Genomic DNA, 12321 nt, shown 5'->3' on the forward strand with positions numbered 1-12321 from the left:
CCTACAAAGGTAGATGTTGGAAGGTTTACCCTGGTGGGGGAGTCATGAACAAAGGGATATAATACAAAGTCAGATGCTGGTCATTTAAAACTGATATGCATAGAAGTTTCTTTTGTAGAATCTTTGGAGTTCTTGGACCGGTGGAGGTGAAGGCCAGATCATTGGATATATTCAAGGATGAGAGACATGAATGGCTGAAGGATGGATGAATTGAGGTTTTAAGGAACCGGCACAAGAGGAGTTGAGACTGCACAGATCAGCCATGATCACATTGAATGTTGGGGCAGGGTGGAGGTGCTAGGTGGTCTCTTGTCTTCTTGAGTTCTGATTAGGAGAGGACAGGATTGCTCTGGTAAAAGACAATTGGTGAAGCCTGTAGTTAGTTGTTTAGAGAGGTTGGTTAGTTGGCCTCTTAGAAAGAAAGAATGCAAAGGAAGATGCCAAACCTGTAGGAAAAGCCCTGCAGGTCAGACTGTGCAGGTGGAGAGAGACCAGCTGGGTCTGTACTAGAGTTGGATGAAGTGGCCATTCCTGATACAGAGAGAGTGAGTTATTCAAACTTGTTGAATTTGATACATCCACAAGCTGTAAAGTGCCCCAGTGTGCCAATGAGGTCCTTTCCCAATATTGGCCTCATTGTAACAGTACAGGAGAACATGATTAGAGGGGTCAGAATGGGAACAGATGAGAGAATGTAAGTGATAGGCAACTGGAAGCTCGGTTACCTCATGAATCAGGCACAGGTGCTCCCAAAACATCTTGACTCAACATGTTGACTGGCCATTTCTCCCCTTGTATAGTGTCTGACCCATTGAATCCCTCCAGCTTCTCTTTGTTCTCCTTTAATTGGCAGTTTTTGTGATTCTCTCACTACCTACTCTGGGTTTAGTTGCAGCAATTGGAAGAAGGGCTGGCTCAGCTGGAAGATCTGGATGGTGGGAAAATGGAAAAAGACGAAGTGTTTAGCATAAGAAAGGTTCATTAGTAGTTGGTGGAAGTTGTTGAGCAGAGCAGGAATTTGTGAAAAGAGCAGGAGACTGTAAAAATAGCCTGTTAGTGGCAAATGATTGAAGGTGGTAGAAAAATGAAAGATGATCAGTTGAATGCAAAGTTCACTATGATGGAAGATGAGAAATCAGACCATGGTCTGCCCAGTGGGAAAGGGGAGAGAGCAGATGGATGGGCATTAGATGAGCTGCTGTCACCAAGGTCGAGGAATGTCACTGTTCAGGGAGAATTGAAGTAAGATATCTCAGAGCCATCAGTATGCAGAGCAGATTCACAAGGGACTGTGAACATGGAATGCAGTGTTTACAGGAGTTAGGGTGGAAATAAAGAGAGTTGGGAGTCTATAAGAGGTCTATTGCTAACCTGGGACAGAGATGGAAAGATCCAGAAAGGGAAGGGCATAGTTGGGTGGTGAGAAGATAAGCAGGGTGGAAACTGACAGTTAAACTAATCAGATGTTCCAGTTCTGTGTGAGGGCAGGAAGTAGCAACAATGTATCAGTGAGCTGGTTGAGGGAGAAGGCTAGAGTAGCTCTGTTCCACATATCACTCAAATACTCAGGCAAGTTCCCACAGTTGATATGTAGGAGCAGGTAAGAAGGGACTGAGGAGAAATGTAGTACACAAAGTGCTGGAGAAACTCAGCAAGTCATGCAGCATGCAGTTAATGCAAGAGGCAGTTGACATTTCAGGCCTGAGCCTTTCTTCAGATAAATTATTCAATGTGAGAAAAGTTAAGTAGGGAGAATGGTGGTAAAGGTTAATTGGTTGGGCCTCTAGATTCATATTGTTAACTTCCTAACAACATATTTGTTGCCTTTGACAAACACCTTAATTGGTGCAACTTCAAAAAATCTATTTACAAGCAAATGAGCAGTTTGATTGTCCCCAACCTAAATCCAGACCGGAGCTGGTAGGACCATCTCAAGCCCACCAAACCTCCAGAATCCTCCCTTCACTCACCTGCCTAGACAAGGCCCCAATTTTAATTTGATGGAGTCCTGGAACATTTTATTACATAATGCACCTGAGAATTGAAAGATATAGTTTCCCTGGAAGAATAAGGAACTATTTATATCAAGGAGCTCTTCCAAGGGCAGCAATCATTTCTACTGGCCCACCTACCCTTCAAATCAGTGGCCATAACTCCACTCCCTGAGTTATACCTACAGCAATCAAACTTGCAGGCTTCTGTGCTGCTACCTCCCCAACACTGGGATAATTCTGCAGACCCCACACTCAGTCCAACATTCTGCAAACCTCACACCCAGTTAATGCATAACACAAACCCCACATCCAAGAGTCCATACTGCAGAATCCCAGACAAAGGGCTGTATTCTGCAGATCTCACATCCATGGGTGCATTCAATAAACCATCCCCCCACCCCACAAAGGGCAGCATGGTTGTCATAGTGCAATGCCTTTACAGCACCAGCGATTGGGACTAGGGTTTGAATCCCACGGTGTCTTCTTCCCATATCTGCGTGGGTTTTCTCCAGGGACTCTGATTTCCTCCCACCATTCAAAACATACCAGTTAATGGGGTGTAAATTGGGTGGCACAGACTCATGCGACGAAATGGCCTGCTACCGAGCTGAATGTCTAAATTTAAAATAAAAAAAAATGCTGTAGCTCCTCCCCCAACTAAAAAAAAAAGCAAAACTTCAGCTGGCCAATAGGGTGGGACAAGAGGCATGGACATGGTAGAAAGTGGGGCCGGGGGCATCTAGGGAGGAAATGTGAGCATAGAAGTTCACAGTCATTCTTGGGGTCAGGGCCATGGCAGGGTGTGGAGCCATGCTGGAGGGCGGGCCATGCAAAGGGCGGGGCTATGTGGGAGGGTGGGCCACAGCAGGGGGCAGAGCTCTGGTTGAGGGTGGGACCCCCACAGTGTGTGCAGGGTTGCGGACGGTGATGGAACTGTCTATGGAAAGCTGAATGTGCGGCGGTGCCGAGAGGCCGGCAGATCCTGAGACAAGGACTGGAATAGGGCGGGGCCTGGCGACGGAAGGCGGGCACGAGGAGCGCGGGCACGGGAGGCGGGGCTGAGCTCAGGGGCGGGCTGCGCTGTCGCCGTGCTCTACGCCCTTGCGGTTAGTGTGCGAGCGCTGGGCGGAGCGGTGGCGGGCTGGCACTGAACTGGTGCGGAGAGTGTTTCCTGCCCCGTTTCTCCCGGAGCCGCTCATCCGCCGCGGATCGGACCGGCGTACGGAAATGTCCGAGAAGGACCCCAAGCAACACCCGACCACGGAGCGGACGGTGAAATGTGAGTCGGCGCCGGCCATCTCTCCATGGGCCGCGCGGGGAGCGAGGTGGCGGGGGCTGATCAGGAGCCCGAGCAGCGGCACCGGGAGGGGGCGGAGGATCGCGCGTCGGACTGTCGTGCCCGGCACGATTGCAGCTGGGTCGTCATGGCAGGGTCTCCTATTACCGCCGGAGGCCGTGAGCCCGGCTGGGGCCGCACCCCGCCCCCGCAATCGGCACCATTCCGCCTAGTTTTCAGCCGTGTCTTCGCTGTGCCGGTTAGCAGGCGGGCTCCCCGCTTGCCGAGTTGGAGGCGGACTCCCAACCCTCCCCGCCACCAGTGGGGCCCCTCCGGGTTGCGGGGTAGAGGCGGCCTACAGGCGAGGGCGCTCCCCTGTCCCCGCCCCCTAGTACCCCCGCCCCCGGCGAGGGCGCTCCTCTGGTGCGCTCCTCTGGTGCCCCCCTCCCGGGCGAGGGCGCGCCCCTAGTGCTCCCCCCCTACCCGGCGAGGGCGCTCCCCTAGTGCTCCCCCCCTACCCGGCGAGGGCGCTCCCCTAGTGCTCCCCCCTCCCCGGCGAGGGCGCTCCCCTAGTGCTCCCCCCTCCCCGGCGAGGGCGCTCCCCTAGTGCTCGCCCCTCCCCGGCGAGGGCGCTCCCCTAGTGCTCCCCCCTCCCCGGCGAGGGCGCTCCCCCCCTCCCCGGCGAGGGCGCTCCCCCCCTCCCCGGCGAGGGCGCTCCCCCCCTCCCCGGCGAGGGCGCTCCCCCCCTCCCCGGCGAGGGCGCTCCCCCCCTCCCCGGCGAGGGCGCTCCCCCCCTCCCCGGCGAGGGCGCTCCCCCCCTCCCCCCCTCCCCGGCGAGGGCGCTCCCCCCCTCCCCCCCCTCCCCGGCGAGGGCGCTCCCCCCCTCCCCGGCGAGGGCGCTCCCCCCCTCCCCGGCGAGGGCGCTCCCCCCCCTCCCCGGCGAGGGCGCTCCCCCCCCTCCCCGGCGAGGGCGCTCCCCCCCCTCCCCGGCGAGGGCGCTCCCCCCCTCCCCGGCGAGGGCGCTCCCCCCCCTCCCCGGCGAGGGCGCTCCCCCCCTCCCCGGCGAGGGCGCCCCCCCCCCTCCCCGGCGAGGGCGCTCCCCCCCCTCCCCGGCGAGGGCGCTCCCCCCCTCCCCGGCGAGGGCGCTCCCCCCCTCCCCGGCGAGGGCGCTCCCCCCCTCCCCGGCGAGGGCGCTCCCCCCCTCCCCGGCGAGGGCGCTCCCCCCCTCCCCGGCGAGGGCGCTCCCCCCCTCCCCGGCGAGGGCGCTCCCCCCCTCCCCGGCGAGGGCGCTCCCCCCCCTCCCCGGCGAGGGCGCTCCCCCCCTCCCCGGCGAGGGCGCTCCCCCCCTCCCCGGCGAGGGCGCTCCCCCCCCTCCCCGGCGAGGGCGCTCCCCCCCCTCCCCGGCGAGGGCGCTCCCCCCCTCCCCGGCGAGGGCGCTCCCCCCCTCCCCGGCGAGGGCGCTCCCCCCCTCCCCGGCGAGGGCGCTCCCCCCCTCCCCGGCGAGGGCGCTCCCCCCCCTCCCCGGCGAGGGCGCTCCCCCCCTCCCCGGCGAGGGCGCTCCCCCCCTCCCCGGCGAGGGCGCTCTCTTCTTTCTCCCTCTTCCCCCCCCCCAGGCAAGGGCGGTCCCCTCTTTCTCCTTCTCCCCAGTCCCCCCATGCTGTCACCCCCCCCTGGTGAGGGCGCTCCCCTCTTTTTCCCTCTCCCCAGTCCCCAGTCCCCCCATGCTGTCACCCCCCCCCCCCACTGGCAAGGGCACTCCAGTTTCCCCCTTTTCCTCCTGCCTGATGAGGGCGCTATCAATAACCCTCCCCACCCCCAGGCGAGGGCACTCCCCTCTCACCCACCTACTCTCCTCTCACCCACCTACTCTCCCCTCCCCAGGCAATTGCACCCTCTTTCCCTCCTAGCGTGGGTGTCCACCATCCTTTCCCATCCATCCCTTGGGCAACCCTTCACTGCAGCACTGGTGCCTGCAGTGCCTCGCTGCATCCTGATATACCATTCCCTCTCGCCTGACTGCCCCTCTTTCTCGTTCTGCTGGCGTGTGTCCCATCCTCCCCCTCTGGCCACCTGAATTACTTCACTTTTTTTTGATAGTGTCCTCAGTTTTAAATCATTTAATGAAATGAAAGTGGGGTTCGGTTTCCCCTTGTGTTTCCAGGGCACAACCTCTATGTGCTTAAGATGCTGTGTTGGAATTATATTAATTGGTTTCCATAACAAAAATTACAGGGTCTGGCAGAGTTGATGATATCACATCAGGTCATTCTTTAAATGAATTAACTGTCTGAGTTTGGATCTCTGATCTGGAGAATTTCAAGGTGAATTAGCAGGAGGTGGATGTACATTGTTAGTTGTTGGATGGGTGTCGATAACCAGGTGAGGACAGTCTTGTCTGGTCAGACAGTGAGCACAGAATTTGGACGCTGGTGAAAGCAGCTGTGTCAGGCAGGGAAGGAATCCCACCAGAAGTTGTCATGACCTTTGCGTTCCCAGAGTGCCTTTCTTAATGGGGTGTTACTTGTCACTGTTGTAGTGTGAACAAGGCTTGCACACAACAATCTCCCACAAACAGCATTATAAGCTTGTATGGATCATTTGTTCTGTAATGATTTTGCTTGAGGCATTAATGTTGCCCAGGAAAACTCATCTTTTTAAAGTTCCGAAGGATTTTTATATCCACTTTAGAGGATTTAACGCCTCATTCAGATCCTCCACTTTAGTACAACAGTTTCTATTTTTATGTTGAAAGCGAGTGGAACTTTAAACCATGCATGCTTGCTGAGTGTGAGGCCTACTGATCATAATTAATTCCTCAAATATGGTTTACAAAGTAAGTGGTACAATTTTTTGCAACATTGTTATCCTGTGATGTTGGGCTGTTGTTGAGACAAAGATGCAAACCTGATTTGTAGGTTAAAATACTGTTACGTTAAATATTTCCATTAGGATAAGACATTGAGAAAAATAAAGTTGAAGTTGAGGAACTGTGCAAGAGAAGGAACCCTGTAACTGCTGGGGTCTTGTAATCAGCACGGCATAACGTAATAATCTTACCTATGCTATTTGTGTACTGGTAATTTGGATCAATTATCCTGACCTGGATAAAGTACTGAGTTGGGATCTGATTCAAACACAAGTCCATAAGCTACAAAAGTACCCATTCGCTCTTGCCCAATAAGCCATATTTTGTAAACTATGCCATTCTTTCAAAGGCTTTCACTTTGAATGGGGTCTTGTTTTTAAAAAAAAACTTATATGGATCACATCAGAGGCATTGCTCATTAACCATCCATTGATAATACAGTATTTTGGACCCGACTTTCCCTTATTTAATCTGTGCCTTTCTAAGTGAAGGGTTATACTGTTCCTTTAATTTATTCCAATAAGTTCTTGAGACGTTAACTGTTTTAGCTATTGCTTTGTGCTTCCATTTTTTAATAAAATGTACAAAGTCCTGTAAAACCCTGTTCCAACTCCTTTGGCTGATGGGGGTATTCAAAGCCTGTGCAGTCAAGCTTGTAACAGCCTTGTACATATTTCACCTGAGTCTGTCAATATATCTACTTTTTAGGGTGCCAGCTCACTTGATATTTCCTCATTTACTATTTATTCTATCCAAAATTTGACACTCAGTCTTCTTACCTCAGTCCTTAGCTTTCCTCCCTCATTTGTGAAGGCAGCCACAAAATATAAATTGTGCGTGGCCATATCCTCTGCTGCACTGCAATGTTCAAGAAGGGCCACCTTCAGGGAAATAGGTATGGTGTTAATGACCTTGTTAGCAATACACATTTCCCAGAGTAAAAGAAAACTTACTAATTTCTTCATTAAACCTCTTGGAAATGTTTAAATATATGTTAGGTTGTGGGTCATGTTGTGCCTGGGAGACTTGGCTAAACCACTTTATTCAGTAGCTTGCGATGTAGGTTAACTGACGATGTGAAATGTAGATCACAGACACTGACTGCATAGTTCGATACGTAGTTGGCTCCCTCATATGCTTTCTTCTCAGTGGAGGTGTTCACAATTTTTAATTAGACCACAATAGAACTGAATTGTTTAAAAAGAAAATTGTATTGCGTGTCTTGCCTGTCTATTGGGTTGTAACTGTACTGCACCTTGAATGAAGCACAAGCCAGCCAAGACTTCCCCGCTGAGCAACAGGCAAACCTGCTGTCATGTCTCTTATAACTGGCGACATCCTTGTTTAAACAATTAAGAATTGCTGCCTTCCCCAAACACAAATGACATGTGGCCATTTTCAGAGCTCTGCTGACCAAATCTTCTCCCTACTAAGTTCATTTATTATCTGATTGTATGAGTACAACGTGACAAACAGCTTTCTTCGGTCCACAGTGCAAACACACATAAGACAAGTACAGTACAATGTTTAAAATAAATATTATTAATAAATAATAGCGCCACGGAGACTTTTAGCAGTTCATCAGTCATTTAGCCGTCTCACTGTCCGTGGGAAGAAGCTGCTCCTCAGTCTGGTTGTTCTAGCTCTAATACTTCTATATCTCTTTCCCAATGGGAGTAGTTTGAAGATGCTGTGCACAGGATGGTAAGGGTCCTCACTGACTTTACGAGCCCTCTAAATAATGATCCCAGTAAAGTTCTACACCTGCTGCAGCTTCTCCTCCCAATAACTGTCTGTATAGCTCAGGTCCAAATGGCAAAGATATGTACATGAAAATGATATTTTTGCGGAGGAGCTAGTGGAGTTGTTCAAGTGAGCCGGTATGGACTTGAAGGGCCGACATGGCCTGTTTCTGTGCAGTAAACGGTTATATGATTATATGATTAAATCACATCAATGGGTGGGAGGTCAATGATTCTCTCTGTTGCTTTTATGGTCCAATGAATTGACTTCCAATCCAATGCTCTACAGCAACCTGTACTATACTATGATGCAGCCAGCCAGGATGCTCTTGATAGACCTGTAGAAAGTTGATAGAATGGTGGCTGGGAGTCTTGCCCACCTCAGCTGTACCTGACCAGGTATGTTTCTGTTGCACTTCCTGACCAATGAGATGGACAGTTCTTAAGTGGACTTCGAGGAACTTGGTGATCTCTACTCTCCACTCCTGAGCTAGTAAGGTGTTGTGGAAGGTGGTCGTCTTGGTCTTCCTGAAGTCCATGATTATCTCCTTTGTCTTGTCCATGTTAAGATTCAGGTTAAGATTTGTACATTTCACAAGATTTTCTTCTTCATATCTGTAGTGTGATTTGATGTTGTTGCTGATGAGGCCAACTACTGTCATCTACAAATTTGATGACTGTTGGAGCTGGATCTGGCATTATAGTTGTGTATGAATAGAATGAACAGGGGCAGGCTGAACACAGCCCTGAGGTATGGCAGAGCTCAGCGTGATGGAGCTTGATCTTCTGCTGCCAACCTGGACATACTGTGGCCTTTATGATAGGAAGTCCAGAATCCAGTTGCAGAGAGGGGTATTGCGTCCCAGTGAGGACCACTTTTCCACCAGCCTCTGGGGTATGATTGTATTAAACACAGAGCTGAAGTCAATGATCACTAACCTGGTAAAACAGTCTCTTTTATATAGCAAAGGTAAAAATTCATAACCAATGTTTTGGGCTTGAGCCCTTCATTAAGGTATTGGGAAAATAATGCAGGCATCCTAGCAAGAGAATAAAGGGGGAGGTGTGGTCACAAAGGCAGGAGGTGATAGGTGGAGAAGGGAGGGAGGGGACAGCAGCGATTCAAGGGGAGAAGGAAGGATGGCTTTGTGAAGGGAGGGGGAACGTAGGGATGAGAACTGGAAAGGTGGGGGGGGGGGAAGGAGAGCAAGTTAGCAGAAACCAGAAAAGTTGATGGTTGGAGAGTGCCAAGATGGAAAATCAGGTGTTGTTACTCCAATTTGAGAGTGTCTTGATGGGATAGTACATAAGGCCATGGACAAACAACTGAAATGGTTGGCTACTGGGAGGTCTCTGTCACTCTTTCGGACAGAGTGAAGGTGCTCAGCGAAGTGATCTCCCAATCCGCATGCAGTCTCTCCTGTGACAGTATATAGATATGTTTTTGGGAGAAAAATTGGGAAAGGTTTTTTAGTGTAGGTCACATACAAACACTTTAAAACAGATATTATTTAAAATACTGGAGTTCTGCACATGCTAGACATGTTGGGGCCAACAGTCTTTGCAAAAGCTTTGGAGAGTGCTAAGAGACTTCACTAATGGATTGTTGTTTACAAAAAGGCAACAGATGAAAGAGCTTCTCTGAGCTGCAGATTGGAGGGGAACTTGCTGTTCTAAGAGGATCATGTGGTTTTCCAACCATAGAGAGTCATACAGGCTTTCTCTCAGAGAGCGAGAAAGAGACAGAGATCATTTCTACAATTTTACAGTTAATAGCAGCAACTGTAAAAGGACTAGCTGGCAAGCTTGTGGAAAACCCCATTTGGAAGACTGGTTGTGAGTGCTTAGTTCAGCTTGATCAAAGCCCTTGTGGTTCATGCAAGAGGAGAGGACTGGCTGCCTAATGTTTCACTTGGAATAAGAAAAACAAAAAGGAACTCTGTGGTGACCTGAAAGAAAGAGGTTATTATCTGGAGATCCCTGAGGGGGAAAGTTTCTTCGGCAAGACATTGATTAAAAAAGGAATCATTTGTGGGTGTCAATGTACAACAACTGTCTCTCTGAAAACCGATAAGAACTTTCCTGAGCAGTAACCATTTACCTTTCACACCAAAGCCTGGTGAATTTTATAAATGTTAAATTCTGTGCACAGTATAAGAATTGCCTGCAAATAGTGAACTTGGAGGAATGAGAAGTGAGATTGGACTGCGAATCAAATAACTTTTCTGAACTAACACACACATTACATACACCTGTGCTTAGAATTTGAAGGGGGTTAAGTTAGGTTAGTTAAGTCAATAGTGATTTGTTAAAGTGTGATTCTGTTTTCATGTTTAAAGATAATTAAAAGCAACTTTTGGTAACCATTTGTCTTGGTGAATACCTATTGCTGTTGGGTTTTGGGGTCCTCTGGGCTCATAACACTCGGATATAGAGAAAGCCACAAATTGATGCAGTAAATCAGTCCTGCAGATACAAGTGAAGTGTTGCTTCACTTGAAAGGCCTGTTTAGGGTCCCTGATTGTGGTGATGGGGAGGTGTGGACACAAGTATGGCATGTCCTGTGGCCAGGTGGTGGTGGGGGGGGGGCGCGATTGGTGGGGATGGATGGGTGCATGAGGGAATCACGGAGGGAGTGGTCCCTATAGAAGGCAGAGAGGGGAAGGTGTGTCTGGTATTGGGATCCTGTTGTAAGTGCCGGAAATTCTACCAGAAATAATATTGTTGGATATGGAAGCTGATGGGGTGGAAGTTGCATCTAGGGCTGGGAGGGCCAGGGCAGATGTGGGAAATGGAGGAGAAGCGGGTGAGGGCTGAGTTGATGGTGGTGGAGGGAAAACCACATTTATGGAAGAAGGCAGACATTTCGGAAGATCTGGAATGGAAGATCTCATCTTGGGAACAGATATGGCAGAGACGGAGAAATTGAGAAGGGGATGGAATCCTTGCAGGGAACAGGATGTGAGTAAATGTAGTTAAGGTAGTTGTGGTAGTTAGTGGGCTTGTAATGTCTGTAGAAATCTTGTCACCCAAGATGGAGACAGAGAGATTCAGGAAGGGGAGACTGTTGTTGGAGATGGATCAGGTGAGTTTGAGATTAGGGAATAAGTTGACTGCAAATTGGATGAAGTTGACAAGCTCATCGCGGGTGCATGAGGCAGCTCTGATGTACTCATCAATATACTAGATAAAGAGTTGAGGGTTCTTGCTTGTGTAGGCTTGCAGATTGCTCCTCAAAGCCCACAAAGAGGTAGGCATACCTGGGACCCATGCGGGTACTCGTGACTACTCCTTTGATTTGGAGGAAGTGAGACGAGTTAAAGGAGAAGTTGTTTAGAATGAGGACAAGTTCTGCCAGGCAGGAGAGGGTAGTGGTAGAGGGTGACTGGTCAGGTCTCTGGTCCAGAAAGAAGCCAAGTGCTTTAAGACTTTCTCTATGGGTGATGGAGGTATAAATTGATTGGACATCCATCATGAAGATGAGACAGTCCAGTTCAGGGAATCTGAAATCATTGAAGAGGTGGAGGGCATGTGAGGTATTGTGAGGAGGGGTTAGACCAAGGGAGAAAAGATAGACAAGGTAAGATGAAACTAGTTCGGTGGGTCAAGAACAAGCAGAAACAATGGGTCACCCCAAATGGTTAGGTTTGTGCATCCTGTGTGGAAGATGCAAATGAGCAGTGTGGGGTTGGTGGCTGGCTGTAGGAGGGAGGTGACCAGAGGTGATGAGGTTGAAGATGGCGTTGGAGAAAGTGGCTTGATGTGCTGTGGTGGGGACCAAAACATTGGTTATGTATTTTTACCTTTGTTTGACCTGCTGAGTTTCTATGGCATTATGTATTTTTACTTCAACTAAGGTGTCTACAGATTTTCATGTTTTACTTCTGGCATGTGAGGTGACGTTCTCCAGGTGGGTCAGGACAAAGTAAAGGGTCAAGGGTACGGATTCATTGGTGGAACAGTTTTGTCTATAAGCGACTTGAAATGGGTCCAGTGTCTCTGTCATGTATGGTTTGGTACGGTCCATCACTAGACCCTCAAAGCATTTCATAATGGTGGAAGTCAGTGCTACTTGGTGGTGGTAGTCATTGAGGCCGGTTACTATCACCCTCTTTGGTACCAGTATGATGGTGGCTGCCTTGAAACCCATAGGGGCAATGGGCTGCTGCAGTGACCTGTTGAAGATGTCTGTAAGGATCCCCGTGTATAGTCCTTTTGTACCTGACTGGGTTTGTTGGCTGGTTCCACAAATCCCTACAGGGTTTAATATAATTGCTTAATCGTTAGATTATAATCCACCAATATCTTCCTTGCTGTAAATCCATCATAATCGCATAGTAAAAACCTTGCTTTACATGATAGCTTCTACCCTTATGACATGGAGATCCTTGTGTACAATGCATTTAATGATTATGATTGCCTGGGAAACCATTTCCCTCCTCC

General features: G+C 50.0%; 1 protein-coding gene across 3 annotated transcripts in view; it reads left to right on the top strand.

Annotated features, from left to right (window-relative positions):
- The first annotated feature begins 3033 nt into the window (after positions 1 to 3033).
- LOC138757740 (protein phosphatase 3 catalytic subunit alpha) overlaps positions 3034 to 12321 on the top strand; it is a 427419-nt gene continuing 418131 nt past the window's right edge. Inside the window, exon 1 of one of the 3 annotated variants that reach the window (XM_069925516.1) lies at positions 3034 to 3273. In XM_069925516.1, coding sequence (XP_069781617.1) covers positions 3222 to 3273 — 52 coding nt within the window. In that variant the 5' untranslated portion in view covers positions 3034 to 3221. The remainder of the gene's footprint in view (positions 3274 to 12321) is intronic. The other 2 variants (XM_069925514.1, XM_069925513.1) reach the window with 2 other exon arrangements.

This window comes from Narcine bancroftii, chromosome 3 (genome assembly GCF_036971445.1).
Source record: "Narcine bancroftii isolate sNarBan1 chromosome 3, sNarBan1.hap1, whole genome shotgun sequence".
NCBI lineage: Eukaryota > Metazoa > Chordata > Chondrichthyes > Torpediniformes > Narcinidae > Narcine > Narcine bancroftii.